General features: G+C 34.7%; 1 protein-coding gene across 2 annotated transcripts in view; it reads left to right on the top strand.

Annotated features, from left to right (window-relative positions):
• The window catches only part of LOC148941916 (uncharacterized), a 67,471-nt gene that overhangs the window by 14,746 nt on the left and 28,257 nt on the right, over positions 1-24,468 (top strand). For both annotated transcript variants that reach the window (XM_089103678.1, XM_089103677.1), the window contains exon 2: positions 8,937-9,122. In XM_089103678.1, coding sequence (XP_088959804.1) covers positions 8,937-9,122 — 186 coding nt within the window. The remainder of the gene's footprint in view (positions 1-8,936; positions 9,123-24,468) is intronic.

Genomic DNA, 24,468 nt, shown 5'->3' with positions numbered 1-24,468 from the left:
TTTAATATTCAAAAGTGAATGGATAGCAACTAACCCCCCTCTCACGCGCACCGTTTCTCCAAAAACATTCAATCAAATTTTTTAGATAGCCACTTTGTTTAACGTAGTTGAAAGTTCCGGAAATTATGTATTTGAGGATGACGAACCCCCGAGAGCCCTCAGGGCAAAGCTTGTAAATTATGCCTTGGGGGCATATATGGTTTCAATAAATAGTGTTTTCGTAGAAACTTCAAAAGGGGCTCATTCAATTGAAATTGAGAAGGCTGGTACCCTTTTTAATAGTCAAAGTGATTGGAGGGTAATTAACCCTCCTCTCAAGCTCACCATTTCCCCAAACACATTTAATCAAAATTTTCACATAGCCATTTTGTTCAACGTAGTTGAAAGGTCTGAAAATTATGCCTTTGAGAATTATAACCCTCTCCCCCATAGCCCTCAGGACAAGGGTCGTAAGTTATGCATTTGGCGCGTTTAAAGTTTTTTAAAGAAATTTTTGTCGTAGAAGCTTCAAAGGGCTCGCTTGATTGGAAATTGAGAGAACTAGCGCCTTTTTTATTAGTCGAAAGTAATCAGAGGGCAAATTTCTCCCTCCACGCCTTTCATTTTCTCAAACCGTTCCAATCAGAATTTCGATACAGCCATTTTGTTAAACCTATCAGAAAGGTCTGGAAATTATGTCTTTAAGCATAACAAATCCCCTCCATCTCTCAGGGCAAGGGTTATAAGTTTTGCACTGAGGACATATAGGTTTTTTTTCGAAAGTGTGGTCATATAAACTTCAAAGGGGCTCATTTGATTGGTAATCAGACGTTCTAGTGCCCTTTTTCAGAGTCAAATTGATCAGAGGGTAGCTACACTCGCCCCCTACACACACATCATATTGTCCCAAAATATGTCTGATAGAAGTTTTGAGATAGCCATTCTATTCAGAATTGTCTAAATATCATATAACAAGGCTTTTGGGGGTGAAGCAAAACCCAGAGATTAGGGGCAAGGGTTGTAAGTTATGCCCAAAGGGTATTAAAGGTTTCTATGGAAGCGATGGTTGTTTAACTTCAGAAGAAGCTCACTCTTTCTCTATAAAAAAGACCATGTCAATATAAAACGAGCAGATATTAATCAAAAAAAAATTTTGCACAAAATAAATTTTTCAAAAAAAAGTAAGGAGCTCCATTAAACCAAAAATTAACATAAATGGAATCAAGTAATCTATCTAGCATACAACTACCATAAATCAGTGTCAATTAACGATTGAAACCCGAGACAAATAGAAATCAAAATAAGTCATATTCAAAACGAGCAGAAATTTATCTGGGTAGGGTTCTAAGCCCTTTGATTTCTAAGAGCCAGAATATACTTTGTACTTTACTTAAAAAATTCTTTTTGATGTTTTCACTTTTATAACTTTTATTAGTTTTTACTTAATTCGTATATGGGTATTTAAAATCCTGCAAAATATCCTTATTGGAGGGGGAGGGGGGTTAATGTAGCCGATATAGCCAACTTTGTATTCTACGTGCGGAAAAATACCAAATCTATGGGTCCAGGTGGTTCCTTAGTATTTCGTTCTTCACGTGAAGTTCTTACAAACAACAATGGGCTAAAGAAACACCTAACAGAAACATTGTTGAAAATCTTTATATTTTTGAAAATCAAACTTAGCAACAATAATACCATGCTATTAACTTTAAAGAGTTTCAAATGCAAATCTTGGTGATCTTACTTGAAAACTTTAAAAATAAATAGTAAAATAAAAGAAAGAAAAGAAAAAAAAGAACAAAACAAACCTTAAAAGCCAATGCTAAGATAAAAAAGAAGAAAAGATCGGAAAGAAATTAAGCTTGGACGAAAGAATTATTTCTTCATGGAAAACGGTCTAGCGGAGGTCTCAACCGAAAAATTGGAAATATCTACGGTTTTCTCTTCGTTAGGAGTTTTCAATTTGTCATACTTAGCCAGAGTTGTCTCAAAAGTTATTTGAGACATTATTATACATAAAAAAAAATGTTAGTCAAGTTCTCTTTGATTTATGCTGCTCTGTTTTATACATAGAGGGACGCATTCGTGTCATTTTTTTTTTAATATATAACAAAAAACTATAAATCTCAGATATTCAAAACTTCGTGTTCTCCTTGCTTAAAAATGTGAAATCTAGGGGGTCCACGTCCCTTTAGTATCCTAATCCCTCCGTCACTTAGGTTTTAGGTTAAGGTCTTAGGTTTAATGATGGACTGAAAAAAAAGACATATAAGGAACATTATTGATAATCTTCATATTTTTTAAAATAAAAAATTGAAAACCATAATACGATGATTTTAATTTAAAACAAAATTCAAATGGAAATCTTTACGACTTATGAATTTAGTGTGAATAACTAAAATACATATTTTTTGGAATAGCTCCTTATAACATGAAGTTTTATTTTAAGTAAATTCTATTTAAACTTCAGGGATATTTATTAATAGACGTTTTTTTAAAGGACCTTTAATCTTCGAGACATTAGCATGATCATTCTACAGAAATATCTCACCTGTACGATATATATAACTTAGGACATAACATACATTTATACTAGAAGAGACAGTTGATAGGTATGAAAGCTAATATATTGAAATTGGCACAAAAAAAAAAAAAAAAATATAATAGAAATGATTAAATTTTTATAAAAATGCACATGCATTCAAAATCTAAGACAGGTTGCAAGTGTGTAGATAGGAACTTTTGTAGTTATAAAACCATTGTTCACTAAAACCGAGAGGAAAAAACAATAACAGATCTATCAAACGAAGGTGTTAGAATTTTAAGTAAATAAAAGTTTTTGTAGATCCAAGGCGAATTGTAGTGCCTGTTCTTTACGCTTAAGTTTGCTAGCGCTTTACGGAAAGATATTTATAAAACAGCAAATGCATGTAGTAAGTGTGTAATTTCACATTTCCTTTCCTTTTTCTTAATCCAATCTGGATTCAGAGTGTGTACATACTTCTATTTTCAAAAAAAAACAACAAAAAAACTAGGGATAGACCAAAAAAAAAATAAAAAATAAATAGCTCAATAAATTTTTTTACAAATATTAATAGACCTAATGGAACATCATACCCTCTTGGGACTTTTTTTTTATGTCTTCCACCCAATGTCATTCAAAAGTAAACAATAGAAAGAACTAAATATAATAGCTACGTCTAGTTTGTTTTTTAATTTTATTAAGATTTCGCTGGGTAATGATAGACGTTGTTAGTTGCTGTTTTTCTCAGAGGATCAAACTTTTTTCTCTTGTCAGCGTTCCATACTCTTTAAGTGGTAACCAACCAGGAAACCATCAATGGCGACAATTTATATAATAGCATATTATAGATTCGGATTATATGATTTCCATTTTGAGCTCTGATTGAGGCCAGATTGAGGAAGATGTTGAGGAATCCGCCAATGTAAAAAGATAAGAATGAATTCATAATATTTTACTGGGTATGATTAGATGGTGTTGGTTGTCATTTTTTCAGAGGAGAATTTAGCTTTAGTCTCTTATCTGTTTTCCATACTGTTTGGAGTAGTCCCTTTTCAGCTTTTATTTTTAATGAAGGCGCGATGTGGGCCCAGGCTATGAATTCCTATTTTAAAGTTTCAAATTACTTTAATTTCAAATTCCAAATTACGTTGAAATGTTTCAAGAGAACTCATGGGGTTGTGCTGAACATGGCAATTGTTGTAGAGACAATTATTACATAATAATATATAAAAGACACCAAAAAGAATTGCCTTTTTTGCTTTTAAATGCCGAGGACGTACAAGCTGAAGAGGTTGAATCTTTCTTCTGTTAAGGAAAAGGTGGGAAAAGCTGCTTATATGGTTCTAAAAGATGGGACATCAGTTAGAGAAGCTTCAGCAGTCTTCTCTATTAAAAAAACAACACTTCTGGACTACTTAAAGAGGGCAAGAGCATGGACTGTGAGCCAAGAGAGCACAGAAGAGACAAAGACAAACCACTATCAGTTTGCAGAGAAAATGGAACATAACCGTCAAACTTTCAAGCCCAAAGAAAAGAGACTTCTTGTGGATAATCTTAAAAGATGCTCACTTATGAATTATAAATAAAAACAAGTGAAACCCAAAACCTGCCTTTTCCTTCCCAACCGCAAAGTCAGTCGTTACTCCCCTAGAAACAAGTACATCTAAACACTGGTTGAACTGATTTTCAAAGAGGAAACCTGTCAAACCTGTCAAAATACCCAGCATAAACAGGGACATGGCAAAATTACAATTCACTTCAGATTATAATTTTATTGTTATTTCGTTTCTTTTAAATTAATTTTCACTTTATGATTTCCTTAAGCTTCCTACAACATGCCAATGAAGTATGCTGCTATTGTACCGTCTGGAAGCAACCCCCAGGTCCTCAGCAATTGTATCTATAGCAGTTATCATAAAGTCTGCAACTAGAGTACTACTATGAGTACTTCCAAGCTTAGACAGGTCCTAGAAGCTTCCTTATTCATCATGATCCCCTGCCATGCCAATACACACTCACTACTTCTTAACTGGATAAGTAATTTTTAATATGTAATTTTTCCAGCACTGTGAAAAAAGTTTATAAACTTCTAACATTTTTATTTCAGTTTATCTAAATCCTTCAATCAAAGTGTCCGTATAACAATTTTCATATTATATATTTCCTAAAAACGGTAGAGCTTCAAGAGAAACACACAGCCTGACCAGTACAGAACAGTGCCCTTAAGTTATCCTTAGGGATCAGAGAACTTTTAACATGTCACGATCAATTCGTTGAATTTTGTTGGTTAAATTTTACATGTCACAATTTTCATATTACGTAATTCCTTGACATTGTTAGGGACTCAAGAGATGCAACATCTTTACCAGTACAGGACAGGGCAATTATCTAAGAGCTTCCAAAATGTCTAGTTAAATTCGTCTAAGCTCTTCGGTCAAAGTGTCCATGTTACAATTATCATATTAGGCAATTCTTTGAAACTTTTAGGCCCTCAAGAGAAACAATCAGCTTAACCAGTGCAACGCAGGGTCCAGTAAATCCTTTTAAATTAGCAGAGAACTTCCGACACGTCTAACTCAGTTCGTCTTAATTCTCTGGTCCCAGTGTCCATTTTGTAATTTTCATATTATTTACTTATATATATGTACTTACTTGAAATTGTTACAGCCTCAAGAGAAGCAAACACTTTGACCAGTACAGGGAAGGTACCAATAAGTTTTCTTAAGATAGGGGAGGTCAAGGTGGACCTGGACGCTATTTTTTGAAAGCGTATATATCCTAAGCCATTGAATTTTCTTTTGTTCAGACTTCACCATAAAATGTGGATCTGTTAGGAATGCTTTAAAAAAAAATTTTCAGATTCTTTTCAATGAAGGGAAAATTAAATTTTAATATTTTTGTTTCTTTAAATTTTCCGAAGCAACCCCTATCCATGAATCTGGATCAGACAGATATAGTTTTGGTTCGGACACCATGCCAAACTACTATATTTGAAAGTTTTTTTTTCAAATATGTAAAAGCTATAAAAAGTAAAAAAAACTGGACTTCAGGTACACAAAATGACAATAAAAGCAATAAGATGACACCCAGTTCACTGTTTTCTGTACGAGCTAAGATTCTAGTCAAAGACTGATTCTAGGCCGGCTCATTCAGTTCCTCCCGAGCTTTATGGGCCAGGAAGTTTTTATACCATGTCGTCCACATTGACATCTACCTTACCTGGATTATTTGGAAACACGAATTTGTGTTCATTGGCGAAAAAAAAATCTCTACACAATACTCACTAAGCACAGACTTCATAAGAATAAAAAATTTTTCCACAATTGAATCGGGATGGAAGGGATCGATGTCTTTCACGTTAGTGCAATGAAGTAAGCCATTACTCGAAACGTTGTTGAGATAAAGAAACTCATAATCACCGCTTTCAAAAATTTTTGGTAACTGTCCACTCTTCTTTTCATGGTCTTCTTTGGTCTTCCTCACTTACCTAGGTAGCAATATTACTAAGGATGGTAGATTAATTAAAAAAAAATGCAAAGAATAGAATAGCCTAGGTGCGGGATGAATTTGTTTTTCATAAATAAAGTTTGAAAGAATAGCAAGAAAAGTCTTCTTTAGACTATGCTACTATAGCCGTGGTAATTACAATGTTGAAATATCGCTCTTAAACTTTGTCCCTTCATAAGGTTGAGAAGGTTCAGAAGGTTAAGAGACTAGATCGGCTGTTCCCAACCGATATTGTCCCATGCCCCACATAGGCATTTATTAAATCCTCATACCCACCCCACAGGTGATGTTTAAATTTTGTTATTCAAAATTTCACGTGTATTCACCCGAAGGAAGCCATCAACTTGGTATATTTTTCTGGATCGTCCTCTAGACATAGCCTATTTTATATTAGTAAAGAATGTCATTTAAATAAAACACCATGATAGTATTACGCGTCGTTGCAATACTATCATGCATATTTTTCTCTTAAATGCATATGAACGTGACGCGATTCACATGATTTTTTTTTTCAAAAATAAGGCTCTAAAGTCTAGTTCTCTGAAGGATGGACGTCCTGCCAATGACCAACCAGAATATTTCCAAGTCTCATCGGTGAAGCCTGTCCTATCCTTGTATGATATACAAGATAAATAAATAAAAATGGTAAATACGAGAATAATTGGCGTGGATAAGATAGAAAATGAGTTTAGTTGCCATTCAGTACTTGTCTGAATGGCAACATATCAAACAATAAGCTGAACCATAAATTTGGCTCGACTTCATTTTGTAGGGATATAGGGAAGATAGTTAAGATGGCTAGGTCAGATGAAGCTAAAAGTAGTGCTTTTTGATAATCCATCACTGGCCAAATAAACAGCGGGACGTCCTTGATTGGGATGGAGACATGTTATATAATAAAGTAATTAAAGAAATAAGAACTTTCTTAGAAAGATTAAAGACTGAAGCTAGGAACTTATTTTCTTTTTTAAATTGTCTTATTTTATGTTATTGCACTATAAATTATTCATGTACATTATGTAAAACACCAATTTATTTATGCTAGTCAGTGATTTAACTACTACTACTAACAGCTAATTTCTGTACCAAGCCACCTGAGACCAATAGTGCCACAAACACTGCTTTTCCAAATCAGTTAATCTCAACACTTTTATTATTTCTTTAGATTACTTTTAAATCATTTTGTATCCTTGCCACTCAATCGAGGACACCCTTTTCTGGGACAGATGAACGTCAAATAAGTATGAAAATTTATCTTCGTTTCTAAAATAAACTGACAATACGCCTAAAATACGTCTACCAAATGCACTATGACTGGGTATTCGCTACAACGGGTCTTCATTACCTAAGGTTGGTACTCTTTGGAAGCTAGAACTGGATAATAATTTATGATTTTGGACACCCAAAGGCATCTGAAGTCAGGATAACAGTTTGCTAATTCAGGTACCATAAGAAATGTAATAAATTGGATTTCAGTTCTGGTATTTATTTCTGTATAATCAACCTTTCTTCTCAAACAACCTTTGATGTGCACGTGCTCCTTATTTGCTAGAGACTAAAATGTGATAAAATTTATTACTGTCAAATTTTGTTTGTTAGATATAGAAATGATGGACTAACAAGTCCCTTCTCACCCCTTAAAGTGACAGAATCAATAAACTAACGATCTCCTTTTAATCAGATCGTGACATATCTTGTTTTTAGTTAATAAGATATTCAGATATTCATCTGTTTTAAGAAATACGAGGTGCCATGATCTAAAATAACGATAAATAAATTATAGATTGTGCCCACATCGCTCTTTACCACATGATTCCAAATACCTAAAATTCATTAAGTCTATAATTCTCCCTCAGAAGTTATTAGCCCAAGAAAATTGGCTTGACTTTAGAAAAAGGAAGGGGCCAAGAAAGGGGAGTGACTTCGATGTAAATTGCACCATCGAAATCAGTGTAAAAGAAACCAGGAAACATAGGGTTTATGCCCAATCCTAAGAAGGATGGCCAGGAATGCACGTTTGTTTGTCTTTTTGTCAGGAGTGAACTTATCGATCCAGCGGTTTTGAAATACCAGTAGATGGCTTTTTTAAAAGGAAAAGAAATTTCTAGAATTTTTACTTTCAGTAAAATATTTCTGTCATCTATAGCCAGTGTGGTCTTACAAAGTGTATTTTCAGTGAAAAAAACAATGTACCACATTGAAATTCCTTTTTCTGCTATCAGAGTGGGAAGAAGGCATAAATACTACCAATTGTATATTCTGATGCACGCAATTAATTTAGGTGTGTCAAAAATATATTTGTGGAACCTCCCACTTTGAGAGGCCTTAATGCTGCACTGCGGCTTATTTATCCCTATAGATACACGCAGTCCACAGGAAGTAAGCACTTAATAAAGACAAGATTCATTATCTGTATTTCACTGAACCGATTTATCTGAGACCTCACAAATTTATGTGCAGTGTTGTATAGTTGCGAAAGCGTTCAGAGAGGAGGATCAGTGGATAGTGAAAACCATGACTCATAAAATTAGCTTTTGGTATCTTAGACCCCTCCGCCTCATTGAACATTTAAGCTGTTTAGTAATTCCTGAAATACTGCCATTCTGGAACCTTGTTTACGGATGTTAAACTTGAAGTGTAAAAAACAAGGGCTCAGGGAGGAGGGCAGCCTCTTTTAAATGTAAACCCAAAATAATTTATTTTTTAGGTCGAATTAACTTTCATTAGGGCATTTAAACACTAAAGTAATCGTACCTTCATTCGAAGGAATATACTCAGGCAAGGAGTTAAAAACTAGCCTTTAGGGAGTGACAGCCCCCCTCTTATAGCGTAAACAATTAAAGCGTAAGTGTAAAATTGTAGAGGGGGAGAGGAGATGGTAGGGTAGATGATAGTCTCTTTTTTTATGTAGTAATTATTCTTTTAGGTAATTCAAGTGAACCAACATACGTAAAATGGTACAAGACTGGATATAACAGATTATCAGATGCTTTAAATGATGATTATATTGGAAACCATATTCAGTCATCTACTGTTTCATTTATTTACGGGGATGGCGTTGTAAACTCCAAAAGTAAAGGAGGAAAGAATAATAAAGATGGCGTAGGAACAGGTATAATTAGCATTTTTATGTACAAGTAAGTCATTAATGAGAAGCGCGGAACATCATATAACGCACAGAACAATTAAGTGATATGGAAGCGCATGACCTATCGATTTAACTCGTGAAACCCCGAACAACAACAAAGAACTCACTAATAATATACGATTAATCAGTACAACTAATCGCAATTAATCATTGCATACATTTTTTTTTATCAATTGCTTGAATACAATTACCTTGTTAATTGAGCATGTTTCTAACATAAGGCATTGAATAAATTAAGCTTGGCATGTTGATAAATTGAGAAGGAATAGCCGTTCTGGACTTGTCCAGTTAAAGATAGGAACGGGGCCACAGTTAGTGAGAAGGAAAGCATTAATGAGAGATGGACAGAATATTTTGAAAATGTTCTAACCCATGATAGAGTTACAGGAAAACACTTAGCAAATAATATAATAATTTGCAACATTTTGGATAAGAAGGCAGATTTGTTTTGTGAGGAAGAATCAGTGACAGTACTAAAAGGATTAAAAAACAATAAAGCCCCAGGTGCGGATAGTGTGGTAAATGAGTTTTTTGAATATGGTGGTTGTGAAGTTAGAGAAAACTAGCTGAAAATTATGATGTTTGAAAAAGGATAAGTGACTAACGAATTTAGGAAAACTCTAATTAAACCCTCCATAAGAACCCCCCCTTCAACCTTGTTTCTGTAGGAAGCAAATTTCTTGGTATGATGATACTTTTTAGACTCAGAGATGCTGTAGATGGAGTTTTAAGAGAAGAACTGTGTGGTTTTAGGGAGGGTAGATGATATGTCGATCAAATTTTCGCTTTTAGATTAATAATTGAGAAGTGCCTGAGTCATCAAACGCATTTAGTCCTAAGTTTTATAGGTTATTAAATTAAAAAAAAACAAGTTTTTTTCAACTGGAAGTAAGGAGCAACATTAAAACTTAAAAGTGAACTAAAATTGAGATGGAAAAGAGAAAGCAAGACATATAAAAATAATTTTGTATAAGAATTTTGACAAATTCTCCAAGTGTATAATTTCCCCTAACATGTTCACTCCCTGGAAACTTCTCTCCCCATGGACAAACCCCAAGCAGAAAATTTGTCCCCCCCACCCGAAAATGTATGCCTACATCCCAATAACAAATACTATGCGCAAACTTTGGGCAAATTTTATAACTTAAAGACCTTTCCCCTGGGGCTGTGGGGGGTCATTTTATACCTAAAGGCACAGTTATTGGGCCTTTCAACTATAATGAACAAAATAGCTATCTCAAAATGTTGATCGGACGATTTTGGAGAAAAAGGGGTGGGTGAGGGGGCCTAGTTTCCCTCTAATTTTTTTGGTCACTTAAGAAGGGCACTAGAACTTGGAATTTCCGTTCGAATGAGCCCTCTTGAGATATTCTAGGACCACTGGGTCGATACGATCACCCTGGGAAAAAAAACACAAAAAACAAATAAACACGCATCCGTGATCTTTCTTGTGGCAAAAAAAAACACAAAGTTCCACATTTTACATATAGGAGCTTGAAACCTATACAGTAGAGTTCTCTGATCCGCTGAATCTGATGGTGTGATTTTCATTGAGATCACTTGATTTTTAGGGACTGTTTCCCTGTTTTTTTTTTTTCGAAAATCAGGAACATTTTCTCAGGCTCGTAACCTTTCATGGGTAAGAGCGAACCTAGTAAAATTTATATACTTGAAATCAGCATAAAAAGCCAGTTCTTTTGATATATCTACTGGTATCACAATTCGGTTTTTTAGAGTTTTGGTTACTATTGAGCCGGGTCGCTCCTTACTTACAGTTCGTTACCACGAACTGTTTGATAAGCAAGTGTGTGTTTCAGCTGATAGAACAGCTATAGCGAAGGTCCTATCCTTGTATTATATACCAGATAAATAAATAAAATGATTAGTGGTATTTACGAGAATAATTGGCGTGGATAAGATAGGAAATGAGGTTAGTAGATGATTTCTTATCAAAACAGGAGTTAAGCAGGGTTGCGTTCTATCCCAATTTATACGGGCCATTTTGATGGACTTAGTCCTAAGGAGCACAGCAAAGACAATTGGAGAACACCACGTCAAAAGAGAAAGTAAAATTCTCTTAGACTCAGATTATGCTGATGATTTAAGTATCCTAGATGAAAATGTGAGCAAAATGAATGAGCTTTTAGAGGTTTGGTGAGTTCATGGTGCAAGAAAAGGTTATAAATCATTGTTTAAAATACAAGAATAGAGGCAGTATCCAGGATTTTTTTTTCGGTGGGGGGGGGGAGGGGTTTACAAAAAAACCTTTGGCATTTACGTTTTATCCTGACCATACTCAAGTTCTTGATCTGAGTAAAACCAGTGTCTCTTTCTGTATTCGGAGACAATTAGTTTAGCCTTAGTAAATTAGTGAGATAAACTACTGTGCAGGTATATTTCAATTAAATATCTAATATATAGAATTGGTTAGGTATTTAATATAATGCGTTCTGGGCGGCCTGCTTTCTATAATTTTCTTTTGTAGTCTCCATAATTTTGCTACTAAAGGACTATACTTTCATCAGATTTTGGTATATTTGATTACGATTAGTCTAACTTCGTTTTTTGAGTATAGTCGGGAAAATAAATAAGTGCCAACCCTAAAAAAAACGCATCAAAAAAGGTTATAAATCATTGTTTAAAATACAAGAATAGAGGCAGTATCCAGGATTTTTTTTTCGCTGGGGGGGGGGAAGGGGTTTTTAAAAAACATTTGGCATTTACGTTTTATCCTGACCATACTCAAGTTCTTGATCTGAGTAAAACAAATTTCTCTTTCTGTATTCGGAGACAATTAGTTTAGCCTTAGTAAGTTAGTGAGATAAACTACTATGCAGGTATATTTCAATTAAATATCTAACATATAGAATTGGTTAGGTATTTAATATAATACGTTCTGGGCGGCCTGCTTTCTATAATTTTCTTTTGTAGTCTCCATAATTTTGCTACTAAAGTACTATGTATTCATCAGATTTTGGTATATTTATTTACGATTAACCTAACTTCGTTTTTTGAGTATGGTCGGGAAAATAAATAAGTGCCAACCCTAAAAAAAACGCATCAAAAATATGTTTTTGTGCATGTTATTACGTTTGTATTAGTTGGACAATCAATAAAAATGAAAAGCTTGAACTGAAGTACATACACAGGAAGGGAAGGAGGATTTGGGTGCACGCCACCCTCGTTTCTAAAATCAAGATTTATTTGTGTTATAATTTCTTGTATTAAGGTCTATTTTTTTCTTTTTTTTGAAGTGTGTATGTATGTATATATTGGATTAACCACGCTTCTTGACTCCGAAGGTCCTTGTTTTTTGAACTTAAGTTTCTTCCGAAGGTCACGTCCCCTGAAAATAAATTTATACCTATGTGTATGTATCAGAGCTCTTTTAGTTGAATTGTACTGCCTTTTTTAATAAGGGTCTATTGTCGCTGTGTTCGAACTTGTTTATTAAATTTGAAACCGACCGGACAATAAAAACTAATTAAAACCCTTTTTTTCAAAAATCACAAATACACCATTCGTTTGCGTCTTTATTATGGTAATTAAATATGCAGTAAGCAATATATATACATTGGAATTATGAGCTGTACCCCGTTTAAAGGTGTAACATTTCTTTTAAGTATATTTACCCAGCTTTGAACTTCTGTCAAAATGTTGACTTATTTAGACGAAACAAGTTAGTGGCATCAATTAGAGGGAGGGGGTATAGCCTCTTCACCCTTCCTAAGATCTTTCCCCTCCCCCCCTATATTTTGAAAAACAACTTTGTTATTGGCTGGGGGGAGGCTGGGAGTTGTATTTGATGCTGGTTATTGTTCTGGAAGTGTTGAGTTAAGGAGATTGGCTTATTTTTCTCCTTATTATTTGGTTGTGGAATGGATTTATTAATTTAGGTTGATATAGGAAGAGTTATGTATTTAATCGTTACGCGTTAGCAAAATTAATTTTGTTTTTCCTAGCGTAGGGTTTTCTAGCTATCTTGGCTTGATTTTTTGCTTATTTGATGAAATAAACCTAAACCTATTCTCATTGAAAATGGCTTTTTTGCCAATTTTATTGAAAGAAAAATTTAGAAAATCAAAATTTTAAAAAACATTTCCTGTCCCCCTTCCTCTAATTCTCATGAGTTGAAGCCACTACAGAAAGCGGGTCTAAAATCAATTATATTTTCTGCATTCAAGCTCACTGATAAAGGACAGACTCAATACTACCGATAATCAATACAAAAAGACCAAAAATCAATACTGTGTTCGTAATATTTATTTGACATTTGTCAAATCCAATTTGTGGTGAAACCACAAACCACAAATAATTTACAAAGTAATTTTGTCTCCATTAGACGTAAATATAGTCATTTAGTTTATGTGTGTGCGCAATCAATTTGCACTATTGGACTACATGGATGTGATTCAGATCACAATAAACGAAACCACATATCTCACGGAAGCTTTTCAAAATACAAGTGTGTACCATGTATTCTATTTTTTCATATTTTTTTAAGTTCATGTGGTCTCAACTTGGCTCATTTTAGGTCCCTATTTCTCATGTAACCTCTATAGACTATTTGCAGAACCCTAGAGCTCTGTGCACCACTGGCTGATAAGCCAAACAATGTTAAACTATGTAATTAAGTCATTATGGCATGCCACCAGAACAGATGTAACCAGATGAAGGAGGCACTTACGCCTTTATTTATCATTTTGGTAGAGGGGGACATCCCAGTAGGCAAAGCTCATATAATGAGAAGAATCTTAATTGATCAATTGTTTTCGAAGTCCTGTGGAAATGGTCAGACATAAATATTCGATCACCTTTTATTTAGGGCCTCCAATTGCCATTAAATAGATCATAGAAATTCATAGACTATTTGAATTACCTTTATTCCATGACTACCAACCTTAGTTCTACCCTAGGATGGATGGATAATAGACATATCAACAAGTGAAATGACCTCATTTTTATGCAATTCTGAAAAAGGCTTATGCCAACTTTGCGTCTTACTCAGACTATCTGTCTTGGCCTTTTCTCCAATTAGCCATGACTTGGGGCCAACTTGATTTGATTCAAGTTATAGTATATATATATATATATATATATATATATATATATATATATATATATATATATATATATATATATATATATATATATATATATATATATATATATATATATATATATATATATATATATATATATATATATATATATATATATATATATATATATAAATAAATAGATCTTTTAAAAATAAGGCATGGGGTGACGTCAGGGATGTTTTTTTGACTAATGAGGAAGGAGAACAAGGAACATGAATTTTCTTTTGGAGGAGGAGGGTCAACAAGGAACTCATTCTACTGAAGTTTCAAATTTCTAGTGCCCTGTTTAAGAGTAAAAATTCATTGGAGGGGAAGTAGCTCCCCACGCCCACCAAAGACATCTGACAAATTCTTTGAAATAGCTGTTTTCCACATTTTTAATAGTCCAATAACTATGGCACTAGAGATAAAATACCCCAACAACCCTCGGGGCAAGGGGTGTATGGTTTGCAATTCGCCTACTGTTATACACATAGTATTTGCTATTTGGAAAAAAAAGTATGGTTGACCCTGGGTGTCCAAAAAGGGTAAGAGTATTGAGGCAAAGCTTTTTTGGGGAATGTTGAGGGTAATATTGAATATTACTGCGACTAACACTACTACTGCTATTACTACTACTACTACTGCTGATACTGCTACTAATACTACTACTACTGCTGCTACTACTACTACTACTATGACTAAAGATTCGACCGAATCTTTCTTAGTAAAGAAAGATTCGGACTACTACTACTACTACTACTATTACTACTACTGCTACTACTACTACTACAACTACTGTTTTTACTAAGAGTAATACTAAGGCTAAGGGTATTACTACTGCTACTACTGCTAATGATGCTACTAACAATTCACCGCAGCACCAAGTCACCTGAGGTCAACACAGCTTTGCACGCTTCTCCTCCATCCCAATCTGTTCAAAGCCTCGCTCATTACAGCTTTAAAGGAAGTTCTCATTTCCCTTAAATCTTCCTTTACGACATCCTCCCACCCCAACCGCGGATGACCTGCTTTTTGTAGCAAAGCAGGCTTACGCCCTTCAAAAGGGCGTGTCAGCAATATTTTAGGAATGGCTCAGAGTGTTATATTGAAGCTTTCATGGCATGGTTAGGGGTATTTTCAACTGACCAAAAGGGAATTTGTGCTTACTACTACTGCTACTGCTATAACAGTTACTCTTACTACTACTACTACTACTATTACTACTTCTACTGCTACTACTACTACTGCTACTACTAATGTTGCTGTTACTACTACTACTACTTCTCCTACTAGTACAACTATTACTGCTACTACTATTAAGTCAAAGAGCATTACGATGAAATTTTGCGGATATATCACGGGGGATGTTGAATCAAATCAAAACATGCGATATGCACGAAGGCTGTCAAAGGGGCCTATCAGCCAAATCTCTGGTAGAGCTTAGAGTATTAGGCTGAAACTATTAGGGAATTTTGAGAGGGATAGTGAACTATGAAAAAGACCTTATGTACAACTACTATTAGTAGTAACACTACTACTTCTACTGATACTCCAGGTACTATTACTAAGGCTAATGGTATTAATGTAAATCGGTACTTCCTAGTTAGCTAGAACGCACGCGAGAATTAAAGTTAGGTTAATCAAAATGAAATATACCTAAGAATATAAAATATACTAGTTTAGAAATAAATTTGGGCTATATATTTGCACATTAGGGGGGTGGGGATAAAGCATAGCATATATTAAGTACATAACCTAAACAAACCTAACCATAATACCAACTAAATATTAAAATAAAATATACCTACAATGTATTTTCACTCTGAGCCGAAGCTAACTGTCTGGTATAAAGAAGTTGCTTGACTAGTTTCTTGTATCAGGTTCGCTATACAATATCTCGCGTGTGTTCTAGCTAACCCGTAAGTACCTGTGTAACCTTCAAGATAATTAAGGGAAATACAGGGCTAATTCAAAACATACTAAGTGTTATGTATATGCAGGTAATCAAAAGAGTGGAACAAAAAAATCTAATTAAGGGCCTAGATTATTAATTTCAAACTTGCAGCATATTGAGGCGATGTAGAACTAACCAAAAAGATACTATGTGAATTCTGCTACTATTTTTGTCATAACTACTTTTCCCACTTCTCTTGCTTTTACTACTGCTACTGCGACTATTACCCTTGCTATGCTAAGGGTATTAAGGTAATACTTTCAAAGACTGAAGAGACCGGTGTTGAACTATATAGAAACACATTTTGTACATGCAATTTGTCAGAAGGGTGCAACAGTATTATCTCAGGAGCGCCTTAGAACATTAAGTTCAAGATTTCAGGGCGTTTTGAGGGGTATTTTAAACTAAATCAACACACTAAATGTACATGGTTGCTATCGAAGGTATGTATCAGCAATATCCCAGCAGCACCTTAGGATATTAAGTTCAAAATGTCAGAATTACTAATATTTCTGCTAAATTCGTTTCTACTTTTTCTACTCCTACTGCTACTAATTTTTCATCCACCAAACATGTCCTAGTGATCTCAACCTTTCTCTCATTACAGCCCAAGAGGATCTCTCTTTATAAACGGGCACCCAACACTATCCGTAGACAATGCCTCTGAATGAAATTTAATAAATTCTCATCTATTTTCCGAGGCCTACGTTTCAGAACCGTAATTGACCACTGCCATCACTGCAACTTCCAATATTCTCATATAGTATTCCAATATGATATGCCAGATAATAGAGAAAACCGATTGTAACGCGCCATTGGGTTATTATCCACTAGGCATCTAACAGAAAAACATGGTTTAAATCTAGCAAAAGCCGTTTTTGTTGATTTTTTGTTTCTAATTTCCATTAAAAAAAGACATTTTTCAATGCAATTTAGGAGAAAAGATGTTGATCGAAGTTCAGAAGAGAAAAATCTGAGGAAGGAGGCAATCTCTCTTTTCCTCCTGTCCCTCCCCATAGACAAGCTTGTTTCCTACTGACTAGCCATATGAAGTCTAATTTGTTAATTAAAAAATCATTTATTACGTTTTAATAGTATTTTTGACTCAAAATGGTAATTGTGAACATCACTTCAGTCCTGACGGGATGCTCACTTATTGCCACCTAGTGTGAATCTCAGAGTACCACGTGTGGCACACATTTCCACTATGCGTCCCATAATCACCGCAATAATTGGTACAGTTCCACCTTGCTTAGGACACTTTCTCTGCTTTTGGCACGCGCCATCAGGTTTAAGGGGTTTCCAGAAGTCAGTGAGCCCTTGATTATTTCTCGTGTATTTTCATAGAACTACTTCCTCAAACTCTTCCGCCTTACTATTTTTCCCTACTGAAATATGATTTATTTTACCTTATCCCATATACCCTGTTTCAATATTAGTCAATGGTAAAAAGGCTACTGACAGAGTTTTACGGAATGATAAATATTACCTTATTCTAAAACAAGATTTGGAATATTCACTTTGAGTTAATAAATTATTTTTCAACAAAAGCATGTCAGACAATTTGAACTCCGCCCTGGAGCGTGACCCAAATTAGAACTAAAACCGAAAATACAAAAGCAACTTGTTATTTAATGCGCAACCTTGCACCCGAAATGTTTATATTTTTACAGTGATGTCATATGCTCAACACTATGCGCGAAAAAACTACAAATGTAATTCCAACACTTATCCAAGCGGCTTGTGTCAAGTATGACATTAAAAATAAATTGCGTGCTCCCAAACTGAGGAGAGACATGCAACTTTAGAATCAGGGTTAGCTTAGCTACGTCTGGGGCCAAGGCAGTACAGGTGGCTCATCCTATCTTATGAGGCTACGTAGCCCTCTTAGGAGGGGCTACGTGGGAGGATCTTTCCATGGGGGAAGAAAATTTCCATGAAGAGGGCGCTGGATTTTCCAGCATTAAAAAAAACACGAATTGAATTTATAAAAAAGTTTTTTCAACTGAAAGTAAGGAGCAACATTAAAACTTATACATTTATGAGGGGGTTCGCCCTCTCCTTAATACCTCGCTCTTAACGCTAAAGTATTTTTTAGTACTTTCAAAAGAGCTATTAATTCTAATTAAACAGCCTTTATTATTCAGGGGTCATGCTTAAAGAATTGGAACAAAATTCGAACTTTAGGGTAAAGAGCGAGGTATTGAAAAATGGACGAACCCCCTCATATACGTAACAATTTCTGTTCATCTTAAGTTTTAATGTTGCTCCTTACTTTCAGTTGAAAAAAACTTGTTTTTTTTAATTTAATCTTTACACGGATGACATTACACAAAAACCATACATGAGGGAAGGGAAGAAAGTAAAGGCATAGTGTGGAATTTTAGTAGATAAGGACATTATAAAAGCAGTAATTTAATAGGCAGCCCATGGTATTACTAAAATCTTATCTTCGATACCTTGGCTGGTGCTCCTATGGATCTAAACACAGAGTGGCAGCTTCTTAATTCCAATACCATTTGAAAGCCATAAATAAAATAAATGATATGATGGTATTTTTCTGAATAAAAGGCTGAGTGCCATAGAAACTTTCTAGCGAAAATAAATGTTTTTTTTTGTAACTTCAAATTTTGGTTTCCTTTTGAGGAGGGGGGGGTAGGATAGAAGCAATATACGAATGAAGGTTTAATTATTTTTTCCTAATATCACAGGTAAGGGGCCCCACATTATCTATACACTACCCTGTTATTTAGTTTGCTTGTTCAAATCTTCTAAGCAACGAAGTTAGCGATTTGTCTATGCTATTTATGATAAAAGAAGTCAACCTGAAAACAAATTACTAAACATATTACTCTTTCCCTAACCGACCAAAAATATTTGCTGAATCCAAATCTAAGACGTTTTTCGAAGTTTTTCAAGAATTTTAGTTCTTAAGATTGAATTTTAGGTTGAGGCAAAAAAATATTGACCAAGAAGTGTGACAAGACATGTCATTTCCACGCTGTTTTTATTTTGAATTATAAGCTTATGAAATTGGCTTCTCTGTCATTAGATATGATTAAATTATTGGACACCAAAATTAGCAAGCAGCTGCCCCGTCTTTCGATCCAAGGAGTCCCAACCCATGTACGGAAGCATTGACCTTAGTTTTACCAGCACTCCATGGTTGCCTGGTCTCAAAAGCCATTGACTTTTAGAGCGCGAAGAATTTGCATCATTACGCCTCCTAAACCTCGACATTGTAATACTGTATGCCATATTTCCGGTATAACTTACCGATTTTTAGTACCCTTAAAGACATTTTCTTCCTCGAAATGTTGGTTTGTCTGAAATAGAATTCTAACACGTGTCTGGTGCAGTGTTGCCAACGGTTACAATTGTATCATTTTTGACACAATTTAGAGGTCCTGGTACAATGCGGTACATTGGGACATCTTATCAGTACAATCAAATTTTCCGTTGCAGAATGGTTTTGCTTGCTTCTTTTTTACTCAGATATCTGTTCCAAATTTTATTTCATCGAAAATTTTATTCCTGCTACGGCAAATTTTTTGCCTGCTGTTCAGATGGTACAAATTAGTCTCTTGCGGTACAATTTTAGGCGGAGAACTGGTACAGTTTGTTTCAAAACGTTGGCACTGCTGGTCTGGTGTCTAGCTTCAATACAAATATTATGACTTGTCACCTTAAACTAATCTTTTATCTGGTTCTTTACAATCGCTGTTTGCTGGAAGAGAGTGAGGGGCGTTGCACCAAACTCTCACTAAATCTAGACGTTTTAACACTTAGGAGCACGTTATGCGTATTCTTGATATAATATACATCTTTTTTGTATTTTTTTTCGGAGTTGATGCCAAATCTAGAAATGTTGGTTTTGGTAATTTTTTTTTTTTGTTACATGCATGCTATCTGGCCTCGTTATAAACGTTTCATGCAGGAGTCGCAGACGTGACCGCGCTTCACTTTTCAGATAAGGGCTTTCCGTGTGACCAAGTGACGTTGCGTATAAACAATTATCTCGTATGATCCTGTTAACCAAGAAATGAGTTCTCGTCATTAATACGTTTTTTGTGGGATAATTATAAAAACAAATGATAAGCAACTTAGAAAGTCGTTTGTTGAATTTGTTGGTCAAATTGGCTTGGTATTAAGAAACAAAAACACAAAAACATATATTTGATAGAGGTTTCAAGAAGAGGTTTTCATTTTTTCTCTAGCACGATTTTTTAAGAAACCTTAAATGATGAATCCTATGAAAAAAAACAACCGATTAAATTTACTTTTGTGACTATTAGATTTAAATTATCATTAAATTGATATTTAATTATGATTTGAAATGCTAGTATCAAAACCTCGATAAGATATCTATGCCACATTCAAGTTTTCATAAGAAAACTATTGTTCTTTTTTTTAAATTACATATTTTGTGACAGACTAGTTTTAGTTAGTTTAGTGTCATAAGTAAACATTTAAGACGATTTCGGTAGTTTCATTTTGAACATGCAACTTGAAGATAACCTATTGACCTCCCTAATATTAGCAAATAATTTTTTAGAATTTAATTTTAGAAATTAGAAATAAATTTAGAGAAGAAATTTAGAAATTAGAAATTTAGAAATAAATTTTTAGAAATTAGATCAAGGAGTGTTCCCCATAGGAGGGATATTTCAAGTGAAAGTCGTATTTATAATAAAAATGTTAGAAGTCAGATACCTAGGGAATGGTCTGCAGAGGAAAAAGTTAAATTAAGTGAAGCGTTTTCAGAGGATGATGTAGCTATAAGGCTAAGTGATTTAGGGAAGATAAATAACCAAGATAGATGGATAGAAGAGTTCACGGAGATTTTACATGAAATAGCAGGCCCAGTTCTAGGAAATAAAGGAGGTTGTAAGGATATAGAATTTTTTGATGAGGAATGTAGATTACAAAAATTAGAATTGATTAAAGAATTGGAGATTTTGAGGGAAGAGGAAAAAGAGGAAAATAGGCTTAGACTAGTAACAAGGTTTAAAAATGTTCGCCGGGAGTATAAACGCCTTTTAAAACAGAAGAAGAGACTGGCTATTCAAAAAGGTAACGAGGAACTGATCCAGTTTTATGAAAAGAGCGATAAGCGGTCTTTCTGGAGAAAGATAAAAAAAGGGGCCGCCATAGCCCAGCCAAAAGTACCTGACCCGAAAACATGGCCGACATACTACAACGACACGGTTCAGGAAGACTATTCGTTTGACTGCTGGTTCAGCGACGAATTTTCGAATACAGAGAATGGGATCAGTCTCCCATTGAAAGAACACGATTATAATCTGATAAAACCCGCATCGAAAGAAGAAATCGAAGAATGCATAAGCGCCATGAAAGGTGGAAAAGCACCTGGTAGCGATGGAATCCCAACAAAGATCTTGAAACAATTCCAACTTCTATTTATGCCCATCTTCTTGGCTATCTTCAACTCAGTTCTGGCTTCTGGAGAATGGCCCTCGCAGTGGAAAACATCCTTGATTTTGCCGCTATTCAAAAAGGGAGACCCAGAAGATCACAGTAATTATCGACCGATATTTTTAGTACCTAGAGTAGCCTTTAGTATGCTAGAGTAGCTTATTGGTTAGAAAAATATAGGATTTTGAAGGAGGAGCAGGCAGGATTTCGAGATGGATATAATGCTATTGATAGGGTCTTAGTCCTACAGGTGCTTGTAGAGAAATATGCAAAAGGAAAAAATAGGTTGTACGTTGTATTTTTAGATCTAGAAAAGGCCTTCGACAGTTTGGATAGGATTTTCCTGTGCTTAGAACTGTTAAAGGTAGGCTTACCAAGACTTTTTGTTAAGATATTAGCTGATATGTATAGGAAGACTTTTGGTATAGTTAAAGTTGTAGGGAAGAGATTATCGAAGCCGTTTGAAATTAGAAAAGGAGTAAAACAGGGTAGTAGCATTTCGCCTAGGTTGTTCACGGTGTATGCAAATGATATTGTTGACCATTTTAAAAAGGTATGGGCCCCTACGGTGTCACTAGGGAACCTGACGTTATCTTTATTGCTTTTTGCTGATGATGCGGTGTTGATAGGCAAGTCACCAGAGGAGCTCCAAAGCTTATTGAGTATATTGGAAAAATATTTAGATAGAAAGAAACTAGTGTTGAATATCAAAAAGACTGAGATTGTGGTTTTTAGAGGAATTCGTGTGAATAATGATGACCAAAAATTAGAATTGTATTATAAAGGTGAAAAAGTAAAACAGAGCGAAAATTTTTAAATATTTGGGAGTAACACTTTCAGCAAAAGGAGGATGGAAAGATCATGTAAAAGAGATGATTAAGAGAGGGAAAGCAATTTCAGCTGCCATTTTACGTAATTCAAGGCTTTCAAGTATAAAAGATCTAAAAATGCATAAATATGTTTTTAATTCTAAAGTTTTACCTACTATCTATTACGGAGCTGAACTCTGGGGGCATGACCCGGCAGCAAAATTGGAATCAATTCAGCTGCAGCACTTTAAAAGATTAATTGGTCTTCAGGTAATGACCCACAATCAGGCAATAAAAGGTGACCTAGGAATATTTTCACTGAGACTGAGAAGATTAGCACAGATGATCCGGTACTGGCTAAAAGTTCTAAGTCTGCCAGAAGATAGGTTAGCAAAAGCAGCTTATGTGGAGATGCTACGGTTGAAACGTAAAAGATCGTGGCTGTATCAAATAAAAAAGTTTTAGATGGATTAGGATTATCCTATATTTGGAATGAGGGCTAGGACCCTCAGATCGGCAATGATTATAAAAAGAATAAAAGACCAGGAAGTTCAAATGTGGACCCAGGCAGTTAAAACATCTTAAACATTGAAGTTTTATTCCTAAGTAAAAGAGATATTTGGATTTGAATATTATTTTAAACTAGGATTACCGGGGGAGACATTGAAGACTTGGTTTGGGATCCATGCGAATTGCTTGCCACTAAAAAATAGAAAAAGAGTATTTGAAAGAAAAAGGGTGGCCCCAGATGCAGATGCGGATTACTCTTGCCCCAGATGTACCCTAGGTATTGAGGATGTGGCCCATATTCTCACCGAGTGCCAGCAATTTTCTCTTTTATGGGAAATCTTTTTTGTGGGTGGTAACTTGTATTTCCCGGGGATCCTGAAAACGACTGTAAAAAGGACAATCAGGCAGTTATGTAAATATGTAAATGAAGCGTTGACATCAATGAGTGAAATTTGATATTTATGTTATTTTTCTTGTGGAATGTAATTAAGAGTACTGTTCTGTATGGCTTGTTTTTTTTTTTTTTGGCTTACAATAAATTATTATTATTTTTATTATTAAAAGACAATTTGTTTTCTTTAGAGGTTATATATTTGCTTTATTAGTTGCTACAAAAATAAGAAACCTAGATTATTATCAAGAAGAGCTGTTGATCAAGTCAATCAATTATAACGAAGGACTTAGTATTAGACTTACATCAAATTTCTTCTAATATTAAGGAATAAATTTTGTGATTGGGGTATTTTATTGATCAAACAATACGGCCATACGTTTTTGTATCTAAAGAAGGGCTAAAGACCCACAGATATAAAAATAAAAAGAATCTTTCCCCTATATCTGTCTTAGAAACAATTTTTTTTCTATATATTGGTTTCAAAATAATGAAATTCTTAATCCAATAAATCGATTTCGTCAGTGTTGCAATAATGAATCATAAAAATAAATAAACAAAATTAACCAGTTAGAATTAACAAAGCAATCGTCCAAATAAATGTTCCTACTCACATAAGAGACGATTGGAGGATCTTTACTGAAGCCTTGGGTTAATATGGGGGTACAGAACGAACTAAAATGCAAGGTAAGGTTTGCAAATAAAATTCAAACATCAGGTATATGTTAATTCCCATAATTTCCAAAGACAACTACAACTTCTTAAACTGTTCACCAACATGTATTTTTTAGATCTTTGCCTCTTTGATTAAATTTAGCGCCCAATTCTACCAAAACAACTACAGAACTGCTTGTGGAGTTCTTTCTCATACAAAACTTAATTCTCGACTATTAAAAAGGGTACTAGCGATAACGACACGACAATCTCTACGACAACGCCTTCTATAAAAACCTTATATGACCCCCAGGCATAACTTAAAACCCTTGCCCTGAGGGCTGTGGGGGAGTGTCCTCCTCAAAAACATATTTTCTGTTTGGTAATCAACTAGGCTGAACAATATGGCTATAAAATTTTGATTGGATGTGTTTGGGGAAATGATGGGCGTAGGGGGGGGGGGCTAGTTAAC

Source organism: Artemia sp. Qi Xiang Cuo, chromosome 17 (genome assembly GCF_049724085.1).
Source record: "Artemia sp. Qi Xiang Cuo chromosome 17, ASM4972408v1, whole genome shotgun sequence".
Lineage (NCBI taxonomy): Eukaryota > Metazoa > Arthropoda > Branchiopoda > Anostraca > Artemiidae > Artemia > Artemia sp. Qi Xiang Cuo.
The sequence above is the reverse complement of the archived record's forward strand: the minus strand, read 5'-3'. Positions and strand labels throughout refer to the sequence as shown.